The 17,966-nt window shown below is 44.3% G+C and overlaps 1 protein-coding gene and 1 long non-coding RNA gene across 4 annotated transcripts in view; one reads left to right on the top strand and one right to left on the bottom strand.

Annotated features, from left to right (window-relative positions):
• Positions 1 to 2,678: 2,678 nt before the first annotated feature.
• CPNE4 (copine 4) overlaps positions 2,679 to 17,966 on the top strand; it is a 595,221-nt gene continuing 579,933 nt past the window's right edge. For 2 of the 3 annotated variants that reach the window (XR_014823542.1, XM_021071320.2), the window contains exon 1: positions 5,283 to 5,588. Coding sequence is in view for 1 of the 3 variants with exons in the window: in XM_021071322.2 (XP_020926981.1) it covers positions 2,786 to 2,838 (53 nt within the window). In the remaining 2 variants the exon portion in view is untranslated. Of the gene's footprint in view, positions 2,839 to 5,282; positions 5,589 to 17,966 lie in introns of those variants that run through there. The other variant, XM_021071322.2, reaches the window with a different exon arrangement.
• Positions 4,068 to 5,062, bottom strand: LOC146397179 (uncharacterized). The gene is made up of 3 exons (XR_014823543.1): positions 4,932 to 5,062; positions 4,326 to 4,412; positions 4,068 to 4,203 (listed from the first exon to the last, which is right to left on the bottom strand). It is a non-coding gene; the product is annotated as an uncharacterized LOC146397179 (long non-coding RNA).

Here is a 17,966-nt window from a genome sequence, read left to right on the forward strand (position 1 = left end):
GAAGGGAATCAATAATTATCTCTTTGTGGGTATGTACGGTGTTTTGTTTCTTTTAGCCAAGATCTTGTCCTCAACTCTGACTGAAGTACAGAAAACTGGAAAGAAATCTGTTTATCCAAAGCTGTTGATAGAAAAGTTAGTAGAAAAGTTGCCCAGATAAATTTCTGAGGGTATATCAGTTAGAAATACTATTTGTTTATTAATAATAAAGAGCTGAGCATAGTGGCTTGTATCAAGTAGTAGTTTTATTTTTCTCATAATAACATAGGTGACAATATGATCGCCTTCCTACTATCAAAGACCCAGATTCCTTTTACCTTTCTGCTTAGCCCGGCTTGGCAAATGCTTGCTGCTTCCTAGTCACATGATGGCTGACCTATCTTCAACTTCAGGTAGAAAGAAGGTAGTGGCAGAGGTGTGAGGAGATAAAGGTACATGCCAGTACCCCACGGTTTCTCCCTCCCTTTTAGGACTATCGTGGAAACTACTCTGTAACTTCCACAGACATCTCAATGGCTAGACCAACCTTGCAAATCAGAACTTTCTTCAATGTTGGAAATATTCTGTGCTTGAACTATCCAAGATAGCAGCTACTAGCAATTTGTGGCTATTAGCATGTAAAGAGTGGCTCATGTGATGGAGGGAATTTTTTTTGGTTTTTGTTTTTTGGTTTTTTTTTTTTTTTCGGTCTGTGGCTGTGGCATGCAGAAGTTCCTGGGCCAGGGATTGAGTTTACACCACAGTAGTGACAATGCTGGATCCTTAACCAGGGAACTCCATGACTTTTAAACTTTACTTAATTTTAATAAATTGGAATTTTAGCAGCTATATGTGTCTGATGTCTACCATATTTCAGACCTTTGATGCATTGCAGACCTTTGATGCATGACCACCCCATCTGTAAGAAAGGCTGGGAAATGTGCTATGGGGCTGACACATGGCCGTCTCCCTCAAAACTCTCCTTTTTTAAATAAGGAAAAATAAAAAAACAGTTACAGGCTAAGCAAATAGCTGTCTCTACAACAGAGTGGTAGTTGCATGCTGACATTCCTTAAATCCAAAGGAATAGAGTCTCGATGTGTTTATCATGAACATGAGGAATGGTGTGATAGGACAGACTTAATATAGCTGAAAAGCAGAATCCCAGAGCTGGAGTTCAATTCAAATATCTTCTTTTCACAATGAAGAAACTGAGGCTTAGAGGGTATGACTGAGAGTCCTAATTAAAAGGTAAATGGGATAAAGCTGCTCTGAAATAATGGGGAGCTGATTCAGTGTTCTTTAAAGCACCACCCATGGTAAAACAGAAAATCTCAGAAAGAGGAGTTCCGGAGTTCCCGTCGTGGCGCAGTGGTTAATGAATCCGACTAGGAACCATGAGGTTGCGGGTTCGGTCCCTGCCCTTGCTCAGTGGGTTAATGATCCGGCGTTGCCGTGAGCTGTGGTGTAGGTTGCAGACGCGGCTTGGATCCCGAGTTGCTGTGGCTCTGGGGTAGGCCGGTGGCTACAGCTCCGATTGGACCCCTAGCCTGGGAACTTCCATATGCCGCGGGAGCGGCCCAAGAAATGGTAACAACAACAACAACAACAACAAAAAAGACAAAAAAAAAAAAAAAAAAAGAAAGAAAGAAAGAGGAGTTCCCATCGTGGAGCACGGAAATGAATCTGACTAGGAAGCGTGAGGTTGTGGGTTCGATCCCTGGACTCGCTCAGTTGGGTTAAGGATCTGGCCATGAGCTGTGGTGTGGGTCGCAGACGGGTCACAGATCTTGTGTTGATGTGGCTGTGGCTGTGGCTTAGGCCGGCAGCTACAGCTCCGATTAGACCTCTCATCTGGGAAACTTCATATGCCGCGAATGCGGCCCTAAAAAGACAAATAGACAAAAAAAGAAAAGAAAATTCTCTCTGCTAGTGATTTTTAAAATGCAGTGAAGAGGGATTGTGATGCCACCTATTGGTAGACAAAAGAATAAGGCCATTCCCTTCGTGGTGCGGCTTTTTACTGGTAGATGTTAGAGGGGCTAGGGGTCACACAGGATCTTCACAAAAAGGAAGGACAGACTTGCAGAAGATGCCATTCCTACATCAGCTTGGAATGTGTGTATCGGTTCTTTCTTGGCCCTCAGCATCTCAGAAGGGCTTTCTTAGAGCATTTCTCTGCTTTCCAGTAATGCAAACCATCTCAGGCATATATATATAGAAACACCAGAGGAAGACATATCAGTCAATTCTCAAAATCACATGAAATAGAAAAAAAAAAAGAACATATTTTTGATCTATAAATAACACTGGTGGTAAATGCAGTGTTCTTTTTTGATCCAAAATCTCAGAAATATATCCTGTTATTTACAGCAGTCCCCTTGACTAGTTGAGGATATAACCATCCTACAGCTTGAAAGAAAAAAAGAAAAAGAAGACAGAAATTCAATTTCAAAACAAAATGCTCACCCTGACTCATTCAGGGAAAGATCCAAGGTTTTCAATGCAGGGCACTGACTCTCTGTCTGTTTTTCCCCCTTCATCATCTGTCACCCTTGAAAAATGGTATCAACTGCATTGGTAAGAATCGACGTTTCTTCCCTTTTGTTCCCTGGCTCCGTTCCAGTATTGCACTTGTCACACTGATGGGAGGGGTGCCTTTCATATTGGCATAGGACAGTGAGCGGATGCCTCTTCTTATGTTATCAAACAGAGACCAGGCGAGTGAATCTGCCCAGAGCTGGAGCCTCCCTTGTGGCTTGGAAACACCGGTTGTGCTGTGGCTTGGCTTTAGATCATTCTGACCATGGCTGTAGAGCCCAGCAGCTCAGAATCCATCAAGAAGAGAGTTGGGAAGAGGTGAGTGATACAGATCAGGGGGTTTTGATGTCACAGTTGTTTAAAGGACTCCGGCTGGTGAGCAACTGGCTGTGGGAGCAGCAACTGGGACCTGAGTTCATGAGCTGGTTATATATATTTATTTGTAGAGATGGGCTCTTGGTTTCATAGGAAGCGTGGGAGGAAATTCTGCTTTCTGTGCCTGGCAGAGAGCCTTTTTGAATTTACCTTCCATGTCATGCCTTGTGGAAAAAAATCCAAGTTTCCGGCATAAGGCCGCACGTGTGTTCTGCACACTGGCTTGCAGGCAACTGTTTGTTTCTAATTATGAAGCTGAAGCCTGCTGGCAGAGGAAACCATATTTGTCACAAGTTGTGGTGCTGCTTTCAGTTTGTGTGCCTGTGCCTTTAACACGAGGGGCTAAAGATGGCTGTACGGGACTCTTCCCTGTGGTTCTGACTCCATTATCTGTTCTGTGGTTCCTGGTTCTGTCATTTTTAGCTGTCCTTTCAGAGAATGCTTCTATTATCACTCCTGTACTCCGACTAACTAATTATGTTCCCTGGTCTGGGCATTATGACCACCCAAACTCCAGGCTTTTTGTAGAGATAATAAAATCTACTTTGGCAATTGTTTGTGGTCAATAGAGTAGCTCACGGATTGCCTGGAAATAGTACATGCTCAGCACACTTAATTCCTTTTCTCTTACCCAGAAAATGAGAGATTTGTGTTCAGTAAGCTCTAAGGTATTTTTAATAATTTAAGTTCTCAAATGTTTATTGACTACCTGCTATGTGACAGACATTGTGATGGCATTGGGGTGACAATCACAAACAAGGCCATGAAACAGACTATCACCTGCCTTCACGGGACTTACATTTCAGAAAACACAATCAGCATGCAAGGAATCACGCACAATCACTTTCCTTTCTCTTCCCTTCATCTTTGCAAGTTCAATCCAGCTCAAATGTCAATTTCATCTCCAAAGCTACTTAAATTGGAAAGGAATATTTTCTGACTTAATATTTCCATGTTCAGTAGACATATGCTTACTTTGCCCGCCCAGCATCCACCTACCCACCCCCCTGTCACTTTCTGATGTGAAGACAATGAATTTACTCTGGGGAACAATCCTGAGTCTCACGCTCAGTTGCTGTCGATCACGTGGGACTCCAATGGGGCTCCAGAAGTGTGGCAGAGCACTGTGAATGGTTCCAGAATCTGTGGAAGGCCTGGAACTTTGCTGAATTCTGCATCTTAAGACCGTGTTGGTTGGCTTGTGCTTAACCATGTGACCCAAGTTTCCTCAAATTGAAACAAAGGAACTTCCCTATTCTTTCTAGGGTCCACAATGTTACCATGCTTCAGAAGTTCTTGTGAGGTGGCCTGGGGGGAAGAAAAATTATTATTAAAAATTTTAATAAAAAATTATTTTTTCTTTCTGAAGGCTCTTCCTCTGTATCCCAAGGATCTTCCTAATTGCCTCTACAAAACCATCAGTTGGGTACCTGCTCCTAATCCAGTTACTTCTTCTTCTCCAGGCTTTGAGATTGAGAACTCTGTGGTTGGTGAAAAGCTCTTGGCTGATAACCTGTCTACATGAAGAGAGGTCTTGTTAGATGTGCCTTAAGAGGCTGGGGAGGAAGACCCTCCTATGTCCTGGTGTCCCTTTCGACATTGTATGTAGCATCCTCCTTCTCATCCCAATGTCAGACATGTCAGCTTTTTCTGAACCTCATGGATTCTGAAATCCAATTTGTGGTTCTGACAATACCTCTATGCTAAAAGAGTGTAACTGTCTAGTTTACTGTTGCAGAAACTGTCGGATGCAATGCACAACGCTCATTTGTTTAAATTCGGCTTTAATAAGTTTGGAACAGGAAAGCTACACTTCCTTTCTATAAAGTGCTTCATAACATGTGGCAGTGGTTACCCCTTACATAAGACAGCGTGTTTATATCTATTTTTAAGCATTGCTGCTCTCCAAGCATTTCTTTATCTTTTACTTATTTATGAAGTGGATGTATTCGGGAAGACATGGGATGAAAAAAACCTCATCGTCCATTCATTTATTCACGCATTTATTTACTAAAAATTAATTACCAGGCTCCTACCGTATGCTAGGTGCTCTTGTCGGAGGTGAGCCATAACCTCGCCTTTTTTGGTGGCAGTTGAGCATTCATCCAAGAAGTTTCCTGTATGCGGAAAGAAGCATCACTCCCACCCCCTTCCAAGTACTCCCCCTTTACCCTGAAATGGAGAGGAGGTCCCCAGAGTGACGCGTCTCCTGGAGCCGGGAGAGAGCGGTGGCCAGGAGGGGAGCCGGGCACCGCCCCCTCCAGGAAGACCTCTGGGCGGGGCGGGGCTGGGCGGTGCACTCCTCTCCGGGCCTCGCCCTCTGCCGGGGCCCCCAGGGGGCGCTGGTGTCCAGGTCTCAGAGCCGGCCGCGCGCGGGCGCGGGGCGCGCGGGTTTCCTCGGAAGGTGGAAGCTCTCGGCCGAGCCGCCTTACCCTCCGCCCGTTCGCGCCCGCCGCTTCCCTCCGCTCCGCCCCCATCGCCCTCCCCGAGCGACTGAGAGCCAAGCGGCCCCGCCCCACCGCCCGGAATGGAGCCCGGGTCCCCGCTGAGCCCGAACTCCCCGCGCGGCTCCTCTTCACTGCGCCGCCGCTGAGCTGCCGCGAGCCCGAGGGGAGGGAGCGCGACCCCAACCCCACCCTGACCCGCCCACGGCCGGCCCGGCCGACGCTTGGTGCCCTCGGGCCGCGAGCCAGGTAAGTGAGGGCGGACCCTGCTCCGCGTCCCCGGCCGCTGCTCGAGAGCAACTTTTGAGGCACACGGGTTGGCTTCGAGCCTCCGCGGCCGCGTTAGGAAATCTTTAGAGGAACTTTGGTCCCTCCTCGCCCCTGCTCTTCGCCCGGCTCCCTGAGCCGGATGGGGCGGGAGTGGGGAGGGGGTCGCCCTGCGCGTCTGCAGGGGAGTGGGAGCGGGAGACGCGCGTCCCAGCTGGAGTCGCGGCGCCCCTCGTCCTGACGGCTGGGAAGCGGGGCGGGGGCGTAGCGCGGGGTCCTGGGGCTAGACCCCAGCGGTGGGACTCAGCCTCCCAGCCTTCCCCCCGCTATCCCCTCCCCCCCCATACAGTAGGTTCCAACAATGTGCAATTGCGTCTGGGGCTCTCGAGCATCAAACTCCTACATAGGCTCAAAGGTGCCTAGATTCAGCCAAGTCCCTCCGTGCACCTTCCTTCTTAAAGTACCAGGGAGAGGGGGCGGGGGATGGGCCCGGAGGGACTGTGAAGCGCCAGCCTCAGCCCACTAAAGAGGTCAGGACCCGTGCTTTCGTAGACACCCGAGGACCTTCAGGGGCGAATCGAGGGGACAGTTAAGGGGTGGGTATCAGTTAGGAGGTGGTCCCCGAGGCGTCAAGTGAGTATAGGTAGGGTGGGGAGCAGGCTGACTTCAGAGAAGTGCTGTTGGGAAGATGCGTTTCTCCTTCCCCTTGAGGACGTGGGTGGGCTTTAAGGCCCTGTCCTCCGGGTCCAACAGCGCCTGGGGGCCTACCCAGCCTGGCTTCCAGTCCTAGAACTTGCCAGGCTCCGGGGAAGAATCTCGGCTGCAGAAATGGCCCCTGGAGCCTGGAGCTTTAAGAAGTGCTGCCCCTGGGATTCCAGAGGTGGAGGGAGGAACCGTGAAGGGTGTGGTGGGATCAGGTACTGGAGGAGTGGGTGCCCCGGGATACTTTGAGAGAGAAATACCCCCTACTCCCACTGCCACCCAGCCACCTGCGACGTCCTGTCACTGACCCACTGATGCCTCAGGATTTCAGTGCATTTTGGGAGGAAATGCCTCTGCTTCCTTACTCTTGTGTTCAAAACTATACAAAACAAACTCTCATGCTCTGGCTGCTTTGCCCGGATTTTTAAAGCACTCCTCTGGTTGTTCTTAGCTCACTTGATTTTCTGTTTCCTAAACAGCATTTTTGAGCTGTCCAAGGTATTTTAAAGTGTTCTATTTAAACTGCGACTAAACACTACTCTTTTGGAAAAACTATTTTAACTTCAGAGGAGATATTCTTTTCTCCGCATCTTTCCTTCTACTACCCTCTTAACAATCCCTCTTCTCAAAAACGTTTGTGTTTTGTTTTTTGCTTTATGCCAAAACAGTCTTCCCCCTGTGCATCCCCTCCAACTTTCCTAGAACATAGACGTTTCAAATCTATGACAGCATTTTGTAGTTAGTAAACATCAATTAAACTGCATAGCACCCCCCGCCCCAGGAGCCAGAGACAAGCCACAACTTTACTTACTTCATTTGATGCCCTTCCCGTTTTTATTACCCAGCAGATACCTGGATGGCTGTGGCTGTGGTTAGATAACTCCTGACGTTTTCATTTCCCTTGCTAAGCTGCTGCTTCCAGGTTAAATTTATTTTATTACCCGTCCATTTTTAAAGAAAGACTAGAAAATTCACTCTAAGAGATGGGGGTCTGAGCTCAGAATAGGTCAGAGGTACTCACAGGTAGGAGGTGGATAAAAATAGAAGGTTTACCAAGTACAGCCAGGACACCTGTGTTAATCCTGACAGCCTCCTCTTTGATCCCTGGTGGGAAGATTCCGATGGGTTCACAGGATCAGACTCAAACCACATCAATACCAGGTGATTTCTCCTGAGCATTCCATAGAAGGAAGCATCTGTCCATGGTAGGAGTGGCTGTTGAATTGTGGGCAGCTTTGAATGGTCCCATGAGAAGAGCTTGCCTAGAATGAAACCAAAGATCTGCTCACGTGTTACTGTGTGAAAATGCTCATGGACATCAAACCTCTACCATTCCTAAGTGTGCTCAGTCTCATGTTTATTCTTCCAGACACCCAGCATCATTTATTGGGAGCAGGAGCTGATTGGGTCCAGGGAGCTTTCTAGCATGAGACAAGCACTTTCCTAGAGCTGTTAAATATTTCTTTAAAAATAGTTGTTCTGAGGCTTGTGAGTTGTTTTTTAGTTGCGCTTAAAAGAGTTCCTGTTCTGGAATTCCCATCATGGCTCAGTGGTTAATGAATCCAACTAGGGACCATAAGGTTGTGGGTTTGATCCCTGGCCTTACTCAGTGGGTTGAGGATCCAGCGTTGCCACAAGCTGTGGTGTAGGTCGCAGACGCAGCTTGGATCTGGTGTTGCTGTGGCTGTGGTGTAGGCTGGCAGCTACAGTTCCTATTGGACCCCTAGCCTCGGAACCTCCATATGCCATGGATGCAGCCCTAGAAAGAACAAAAAGACCAAAAAAAAAAAAAAAAAAAAAAAAGTTCCTGTTTCTCCTCTAGTTTCTGGTAACACAGCATTTACTTGAATCATTGCTTCATCTTAAGGAAACCCTGCTTTTGGAGGTTTTAGTTACAAAGTGCCTTGTACTGCAGGTTTTTTTTTTTTTTTTTGTTTTTTTTTGTTTTTTTTTTCATCTGCACGTGGACTTCTGATTTTAAAATGCTGTGTTTCTGTTAGGAAGCAAAGATGTTATCTGTTTCCAGAGAGGTTTTATGTAGTATTCCAGGAAATAGAGGCTTTGATTCTCCCCATCATCAGATGATTTGAGTTCACTATTGTGACAGAAAACCTTTAGCTTATACTGACTAGAAAGAATAATCACAGAGGAAAAAAAAATGGGTTAATGCAGAATCTTTAGTCTCATCTGCATTTGAATCTTTTGGAACTCAGCTGAATATATTTCTACAGCTTGCACCATGAATTTCTCTGCCCGCTCTTCACAAGTTCCCTGAAACAGTACACTTTGGACCTTTATGGTCCCATTTGTTCATGTAAGGAATGGGTTTTTCTCTTGGAGGTAAACCTGTTGGAGGTAAATAGTTTGCATTGTGTATAATCAGTGTGCTACACTTTCAGAGGGGTCTCAATCCAGAACAAAGAATAAGAGGACTCTGGTGGTACCAGTCCCACCCACTGGGAGAAAGTCTCTATACCAGTTAGGAAAGTCACCTCATGAGTCTTTATTGTTTTCAATCAGAGATACGACCAGAAGATCGATATTTCATGCATTTTAAGGAGGAAAGGGGCTAAATTTGTTCTCTATATTTACTTGTTCCATTTTTTTTCATGTTAATATTTAGAAAACAAACAAACAGAAACCTCTTTGGATCCTTATAGTAACCCAAAGTCATATTGCCTTGGCAACAGTAACTAGTCCACTGGAGTCACTAAATATCAAGACAGAAAATTTTAAATGCACCTAAAATAAAATGTCACATGGTTCAAAACCATCCTATGGTACATTAGAAGTGACCTTGCAGCATATGATGATAAAGTTGCCTTTAACTCTGTCATTCTCCAGATGGTAAAGACAGATTATAGAACTTATAGGAAAACTTCATAATGGTTTTTCTTTTGAGGGTAGCATTTTATCAAAATCAGGGGGGGTTGGAGTTAACGAATACCTTTCGAGTGAGGTATTTTTGTGGAGGTTGGTGATAAGTCCAAAATCAAGCTCAATCAATAGGTCAGTTAAGATATGCTGTCTTTTCTGTGCTACTTGAAATAGACAGTATGTAGGAGAACCTCAATTAGCGTTAAATTCAATCAGTAGTTATCTGCTAAAATTCATGATTGCAGAACTAAAAACATAGTAATGCCTACATATACTTGCAGTCTCTTCTATACTAGAAATCTCATTTATGTGGGAGCTTTCTGTTTAGGCTACGAAGTACTAAATATACGTGAAATATAGTCTATGTTTCCCTTAAGTTAGCAAATGCTGGGAAGTCCTTTCTTTGATTGCTAGATTCTTAGGAAAGCCACTTGAGAATGACTAGCTTTTAACTCAGTAGACGTGGACGGCCTGGAGGCATGTCTTGAAAAGTGAAAGGTGATAAGGATGACTTATTTGGGAAGTTTTATCCTTGTCCTATGATTTTGGTGCCCTCCTAGGGGTGGAAGAGCCCATCTAAGCTGGCCTATGGCAGGCTCATCTCTAACTGTAAACATAAACTTTATCACTTTGAATTTGTGACTCTGAGAACTGGAAGTGAGCTTGGAGATTATTGACTTGAGCTGTTTAATTTGTCAGATGTGGGAACTGAGCCTCAGATCAAGATCAGGGGACTCAGTCAGCAACCCCCTTGATTGTTTCTCTTGCAAAGGGATTCAGGTTCCCTGGACCTAATTATTGTGGTGGTTCCATGTGCACAAATAATCTTTACTGAGTTGGAGATGGGAGGAGCAGGATTGAGTCCTATTATTTTGCTCTCTCTCGGAGCCAGTGCAGCATTTATTCAATAGATGTGATAAAATTTGTACAAAGTCATTGTCTGCAGCTATCCCTGCGAATGTGCATGTTTTGTGAGGAATTGCTCATGCACAGTCTTAGCTTTCTATTTTAAATGTCACAACTGAGTCAATGAAGTAAACAGGGAGATTTTATGTATTTACAGTTTAAGGAATCCACAGGGGAATCCTTCATTCAAAAGAAAGACTTTCTAAAATGTTGCTTTTCTATCTCTGGTTCCGAACATAATACTTATAACTTTATATTTCCTATGACTTAGAAAACTAGAGCTTGGAAACATTTTCTCCTTGAATACATCAGGAGAAAAATACAATATTTCAGGTTAATTCTAGAAAAAACCTTCTCAGGTTTAAGGTGTATTGACTGAAAGACCTTCCTTATCCAAGAGATCCTAAACCTATGTAGGGTGATTTCATTGCGCTTAGAGGGAGAGGAAGAACAAAATCAGGCTGGCACATGCTCAAGGCCAGTGCATCCCAAGAGGCTGGGGACAGGCAGGAGGAAAGGCAGGGTTGGTGTTAGAGCCAACGGCCACTAGGGGGCACCAGAGCACAGACCGAGCCCACCTGCAGGTTTCAGGCTTGGAGATGGGGTTGGTAGAACTCCAGTGAAGTACCTACAGAGAAGAGTTTGGTTACCAGGCACCTCTGACTCTCATATCTAAATTCCTTGCTCCAGAGAGGGGCTAGAGGTCTGCTTTCAGCATCCGTCGGAGCACTTCCAGCCTCGTCTGGTGTCCCCATGGCCCAGCAGCCTCACGGGCTGACTGTGATCTCACTGCCCTTTGTTTTTCCAGAGGCAGAACTCTAGACCCAGAAATACCTGGCTCCACTCTTGGGCTTGCAGTTTTCAAGCTGCAGGCCTGCATGGGACTCGGTGTCTGGAAAACCAGGCTGATGGTTGTAAATGTGGAGCCTGGAGAAGTGGTGGTATTTTGGTCGGGCGGCCTGTATTGATCCCTGTGTCCTTTCTCTCAAGAGTTCTCCCCCAACTTCTTCCTTCTCTTTCCATCCGAGCCTCTTCCTCCTGTTCCCACACACCTCTGCTCAGCAGAGGGGGTCTCACTTTTCCATCTGTTGACCAGTCATTGATCACAGCCTTTATGCCCAAAGCTATGTTAGGCACTGGGGTCAACACGAAGTTCCCATCTTTTGAAATTGCAGACAGTGAGTATGAGAGAGAGATGAACAAATCATGTGGGGTGAGAGGTACTGAGCCACTTACTTTGTCTCAGAGACCCTGGAAAGTGGTGCCTTAAGTCCTTTACCCTTGTATTTTTGCATCTCCCTGTATTTCTAGGAGTCTGTGGAAGGTAGTTCTGAGGGAGGAGAAGGAGAGGGGAATCCCACTCAGCATATACTTTGGTTTGTGTGTATGCTTAACTGCACTAATAGAGGTTCTTAAGTCCGGTCAACTTGTACTACCACCCTCTATGCATTAATTTCATCAATGTCATAAGTGCATATGTAACTAACTTAATCCATTCAAAGAGGAAGATTATTTCTAAAGGGAACATATTAGAAATAGGACAAGAAAACCCTTACCACTATAGGCTTGGTCTGGAGTTCCTCTGTGGTTCAGTGGGTTAAAGACCTGGCATTGTCATTGCTGTGGCGGGGTTTGGCCCTGGAATTAATACATGCCATGAGCACCCCCCCCACCCCCCCCTGAAAAAAAGGCTGGGTCTGGAACAACCTAAATAAAGATTATGTTTTTAAACTATTGAAAGATGTATTCAGTACAGATATCAACAAAAGTGAAAATAATAAGGGTAGCAGAATGGTTATAAGAAATGCCTGATATTTATCATTAAAGTGGCAGAAGATCATTTAGTTTAGAACTAGGCACTGGAGGCAGAGGATGCCTGATTTAATGTCTTTGTTTTATTTGTGCAGTTGTTTCAACAAGTAACTTAATGAAAAAAATGGAAAAACACGAAAGTTTGTGCCTGAGGTCATGTTGATGTGAAACCAGAGATGGCCAGGTTTACCTGCCAGGTGGACCACAGCTCTCCTAAGAAGCCAGGCTTAGGATTCTTTTGCCGGGCACCCCTTAGGTTCTGTGATTTGGTCGATGGTGCATCATGTGGGGGGAAAAGCCTGGTCAGAGGGAAAAGGTGGAAATACTTGATTTGGGGAGCAGCTAACAACATTCATCACAGCTCATGGCCTGATTACATTTTAAAGAAACAGAAAAACAAAGGCTTCTTATGGAATCAGAGAATGTGAGGGCTGAACAATCCCATAAAATTAGGAACACCCCTTCCCATTTTCCAAATGAGGCAACAGAAGCCCAGCAAGGTGAAATCCTTCACCCAAGATGGGTGGTGGTCTCGTCCTGGCCCACACTGTCTCTCCTTCCCACTGTGTGCTTCCTGAGAGCAGGACTTTCTGTCCTGTTCACTACTGAACCTTATGCAGGGCCAGGCATCTAGCAGCTGCTTCAAAAATTTTGGTTTACTGTAGGAGCAGTGCTATTTCTTTCTTTTTCACTCATATTCAGGATTGTGCCAAGAAATCACTAGGTTGCAATGTAATTTGATAAAGGTACATATTTACTGAGTTTTGTTATAGTAAGGGCTTAGGTTTTAAGGGTAAACAGACTTGGTTCAAATCCTCGTTTGTCACTCAGTAGCTGTTTGGCTTTGGAAAAACCTCTCTGAGCCTTTTTTCCTCATCTGCAAAAATTGAGATAAAACTTACATAAGGCACTGGAGGACCTGCATTAAGTGTTGGTTTTTCTCACTCTCTCACTCCTCCTCTCTCTTTTTCCCAGGGAAGATGTAAAGGAGGATATAGTACTTTTTAAAAAGGGGTTTTAATTTATTTCAGATAATACATGTTTATCTTACAGAAAAGATTATTCCACTCTAGAAACATAAACACAAAATCACTATAAATTCATAGTCTATATGAGTTAGATATCATTAGTCCTATCTTATAAAAATTTGGTAAGTGCCAAAACACTAGCAACAGGGGAGGAAGAGGATTCGAATCTAGGGTGTCCAATTTCAAGACTAGGACATTTTTTTCTTGTATTCTTTACCATCGAAGTTTTTTTTTTTTTTCTTTTTTTTTTTAGGGCCACTCCTGTGGCATATGGAGGTTTCCAAGTTCAGGGTCGAATCAGAGCTGCAGCCCTCAGTCTACACCACAGCCACAGCAATGTAGGATCCAAGCCATGTGTGCTACCTACACCACAGATCATGGCTGGAACCTTAACCCACTGAGTGAGGCCACAGATTAAACCTGCATCCTCATGGATACTAGTTGGGTTCATAACCCACTGAGCCACAACTGGAACTCCACCATTACAGTTTATTACAGAATATTGGATATAGTCCTTGTGTAGGACCTTGTTGTTTATCCATTCTGTATATAATTGTTTGCCTCTGCTAACCCCAAGCTCCTATTCCATCCCTCCCCTATCCCCTATTTGGCAACCACAGGTCTCTATGTCTGTGATTCTGTTTCTGTTTTATAGATGAGTTCATTTGTATCATATATTAGATTCCACATATAAGTGATATCATGATATTTGTCTTCCTCTGACTTACTTCACTTAGTATGATAATCTCTAGGTCCATCCATATTGCTACTAATGGCATTAACTCTTTCTTTTTTATGGCTGAGTCATATTCCATTGTACATGCACCACATCTTCGTCCCTTCATCTGTTGATGGACACTTAGGTTGTTTCCATGTCTTGGCTGTTGTAAACAGTGCTGCTGTGAACATTGGGCTGAGTATGTCTTTGCAAATTATAGTTTTGTCTGGATACATACCCAAGAATGGGATGGGATCATATTCTTTTTTTAGGAAACTCCATACGGTTCTCCAGAATACCAGTTTACATTCTCACCAACAGTGTAGAAGGGTTTGACCAGGACATTGCTTTCAAGGTCATTTCACATGGTCTTTGTTTCTTAGCCACCTTCTGTGTCTGCTTCTCTCAAGAAGGCTCAGACCCTCCCTTTTCGCATTTTCCAGCCCCTGCTGAGAGCATCAGCATGCATGGGTGTGCCTGTTCCCTTGGTGTCTCACAAGCTTTGCCAGGTAGTGGCTATATTTTGTGCTCTTTGATGTAACTCCAGAGTACCTTGCACCTTCTGGTCCGTGGAGTGTTCTCTCTGTCTCCCTGTGTGCGTGCCCTTAGCTTACATCCTGCATCTAAGCCAGGTTTGTGAGTATGCATTTAGTGTACTCAAAACCAACTCTACACCCTCTCTCACTTGTTAAAAAATACTTGTATTACATTTTGATTGTTTGCTTTGTATTCTATAGTCTAAATTAATATGTGGTGTACAGATATATATTAGCATACAACTGTTGTATGTGTAATGCAATATGTATTGCACTTGGTGAACAATTTATGGGATTTTTTTTCAAGGATCATTTTGACCATGTGTGAGCTTTACTGTATGCATTAACTTTGAACCAAAGCCCTTACCCAAAATGCGCTTACTTCTAAAGCGCTACACTATATTTGTAGGGTCACACTCTGTGTTTTGTGTGGGTAGGTGGATTTACTAGTAGGCATACATTTTTGAGCCAGGCATTCCTGGGTTTGAATTCCAGCTGTGCTTAATCTCTTGAAGCTCAGTTCCCATAGATGTAAAATGAGAATAGCGTGAGAGCCTGTGCCCTGGGATAGCTGTGAGGCTCATACGATATGGGCACCCCAAGTGCCCATTGTGTTGTGAGGACCTGGAAGTTTCTCAGGTTGTCACTGTTGTTGGCAGGTGGCGTCCCTCAGAGGTTAGCACTTGGGAATAATTACCACAATGGTGGTAGTTTGCTGTGTTGCAAGGGAGTTGTGAAGACTAGAAGGAGTGTATTTATGAAGATATGATAGAAATTAGCAATAAAATGTTTCACAGCTAGTGACACAGTCGCAGTCCTTTTCCCCCATCCCCACCCCTGTTCCCACCCACAAATTTTATGCCTAACCACAAAGATGACTCAAGGATTATGCTGGGGTTTCTCCAAGATAAAGCTTCCTCCGTTCCTGCTGGTTCCAGATTTATTTCAAATGCACTGGCCCCCAGATACACAGCTATGCAAAATCCCCAGATATGCAAAATATATACAAAATATATCTGGTGATTTACCCAGATATACAAAATCAATCACTCACATACCCCAGTTGTACCCCAGACATACAAAATCAATCACTCCACCTTGTGAGGCTTATCAATAGACATTTATTGTATTTGACTTTATGTATATCCTATCTTTGTCCAAAAAAGATTCGGGGCAGTCAGAAGTAGACACCATATTGCGTACCCTTTGCTGTCAAAATACAAAATGCTACTAGCACAAAATATCCTTTTTTTTCTTGGAGACTCCATCTATGTTGTAAAGCCATGGTTCTCACCCTGGAGCACAAACCAGAAATCTCCTGGCAAGCTTGTCACAACACAGATCCATGGGCCCACCTCGGGAGTTTCTCACTCACCAGGTCCAGTGTTAAGAGTGAAGTAGTTTCTGAGGTGATGCTGACGCTCTTGTTTTGAGAACCACAATTTGAGAACCATTGCCTTAGGTATTCACTTTATTTAGACAGACTACGTTTTCTCACTTGTGGGGTAAAGCTGAGAGCAACATTGGTGGTGGAGCAGGGATCTGACATTTACGGAACACCTGTGACATTTGCTGTGTACCAGGTACCTCACCAACACTTTACACATATCAGCCTATTTAATCCTCACACCTGTTTCACAAATCAATTCATCATTGTTTATTGAGACCCTGTTGTGTATCATGCAATATGCTGTGCTAAGCTCTGGGGATGTAGAACCAACACCACAGACATCAGGGAAACATGCTTGAGCAGATAGTTATAAGGGCAATTAGTCTGATCCATAGAAAGTGGAAGACCAGAGAGGTTAAGTAACGTGGCTAAGGTTACAGAGCTGGTGGGAGACAATGGGAGACAAAGTTAAAAACCATTTTACTCCAAAATGTACAGTCCTTCCTTCCATTACAACAGAGGTTCTCAGATTTTTGGTCTCAGGGCCTTTTTACACTCTCAAAAATTACTAAAGACTCAAAAGATTTTTTCATTTATTTGGGTTAAATCTGTCAACATTTACTGTATTAGAAATTAAAACAAAGTGGTTCATACTTTGAGAACCTCTGCACTAAACCATGATGCAAATAGTAATCTTTCTTAGATTCTGAACCCTGACTTGTTTTAATGACTTCTGTAGCCATCAAGGATGAGAAACTCTGGCTAAACATGTTTTTTTTTTTTTTTTTTTTTTTAAACCATGAGGGCCCCTTTTAAGCCTAAGACTGCATTTCTAGTGATGATGGCTTCCTCAAGACAAGGCTGACCTGGTTTGGAATTTTTTTTTTTTGGTCTTTTTAAGGCCACACCCGTGGCACATGGAGGTTCCCAGGCAAGAGGTTGAATTGGAGCTGTAGCTGCCGGCCTATGCCACAGCACAGCAAGACGGGATCTAAGCCATGTCTGCGACCTAACCTTAACACAGTGAGCGAGGTTAGGGATCAAACCTGCATCCTCATGGATGCTAGTCAGATTTGTTTTGCTGAGCCATGACGGGAACTCCTAGAATCACTTTTTTAAATGTCTGTGTGTATACGTGTGTGTGTTTATGATAAGGAAAAGCAACAGTTAAGTGACTAGTCACAGTGCAAACTAAGATGTGGTGGCTTTATTATTCATCAAAGAGTTTCTGTCCAAGCTGAGGGCATTTAAAAAGAGATAGTTCATGGAAGCTAGTGACATCATTGCTTTCAGGGTTCCTGAGGGAAAACTGTTGCCAGGGAAGCCCAAGGAAGCATAGAGGGATCACTCCTGCTGCTTTGTTACAGTAAGAGAAATAGAAGGATGATTAGACTCAAGTCTTGAGGCTTTTTGTGATGTTGGCAGATGAATGTGTTTAATCCTGGGCTAACGACCACATCATTTATAGTCATTATCTAATGGGCATGAGGAGGCCTAGTAGATGCTTTCCTCTGGTGTGTAATGGTCCTTGGTTGTTCAGGCACGGATGCTGTGGCTACCTCTGAAAGCTTTATGGCTTTGTTAAGTTTTACTGAGTCAAGTCACCAAATCAGGGCCAATGTAACTCGATGTGGTTCTCAGCGGATGATCAGTGAGTTCGGATCGCCTTTTGTTTTTATAGAAACTGGCGAACTGTAGCAAGGTTAGTGAGGTTATTTAGATATAGTGGACCCTTGGATGAAGAGTGGGAAAGTGAGAATCCACCAGTCATCTGAATGACCGAGTCAGAATCCACAGTCATCACCAGACTGTGTGTTCTTCTTGACACCAAACATCTGAGTCACTGGTTCACAAAGCAACTTTGAAAGTGTTTAGCCAGATGTTTTGTGTCACAAGGTACATCCTATAGCCAAAACAAACAAACAAAAAAGTGTGATTGCAGATGATTATTTGTCATCTTCCTTCAAAGCTGACATTTGACATGAAGCACCTCTGTTGGTTGACCCAAGATGCCAGGTGATTGTAACTTTTTAGAGGAAATATTTTTCTACAAAGAAGCACTTGTAAGGAGGTCTAAGGCATAAGGAATTATACTGGCAAGTTGAATTGCCTCTTCACCTTCACATTAAATGGGAGTCTGTGATATGTGCCCCGAGGGAAGCTCCTGGGAATTCTTACAGCCAGGTTTCTTGTGCTCTTTCTAACTCATGAGCTTCTTGCCTAGAATTCTGTTTCTAGAATTCTGGTTCATGTAAGCAGCTCTCAGTGATGAATCCTCTTGGTTTGCAGATTTCTAAGACCGCTTTTGAGAACCCGTTTTGCTAAAGTGAGCACAAACATGGGAGGTAGCCGGGCCCTACTCCTCACCCAGCCTTCCTGCCTGGGGATAGG

The sequence above is a fragment of the Sus scrofa genome, chromosome 13 (genome assembly GCF_054392235.1).
Source record: "Sus scrofa isolate SSC_HxYL_T2T_F1_AM1 chromosome 13, Sscrofa_HxYL_maternal_Yorkshire_Landrace_v2.0, whole genome shotgun sequence".
In the NCBI taxonomy this organism is placed as follows: domain Eukaryota; kingdom Metazoa; phylum Chordata; class Mammalia; order Artiodactyla; family Suidae; genus Sus; species Sus scrofa.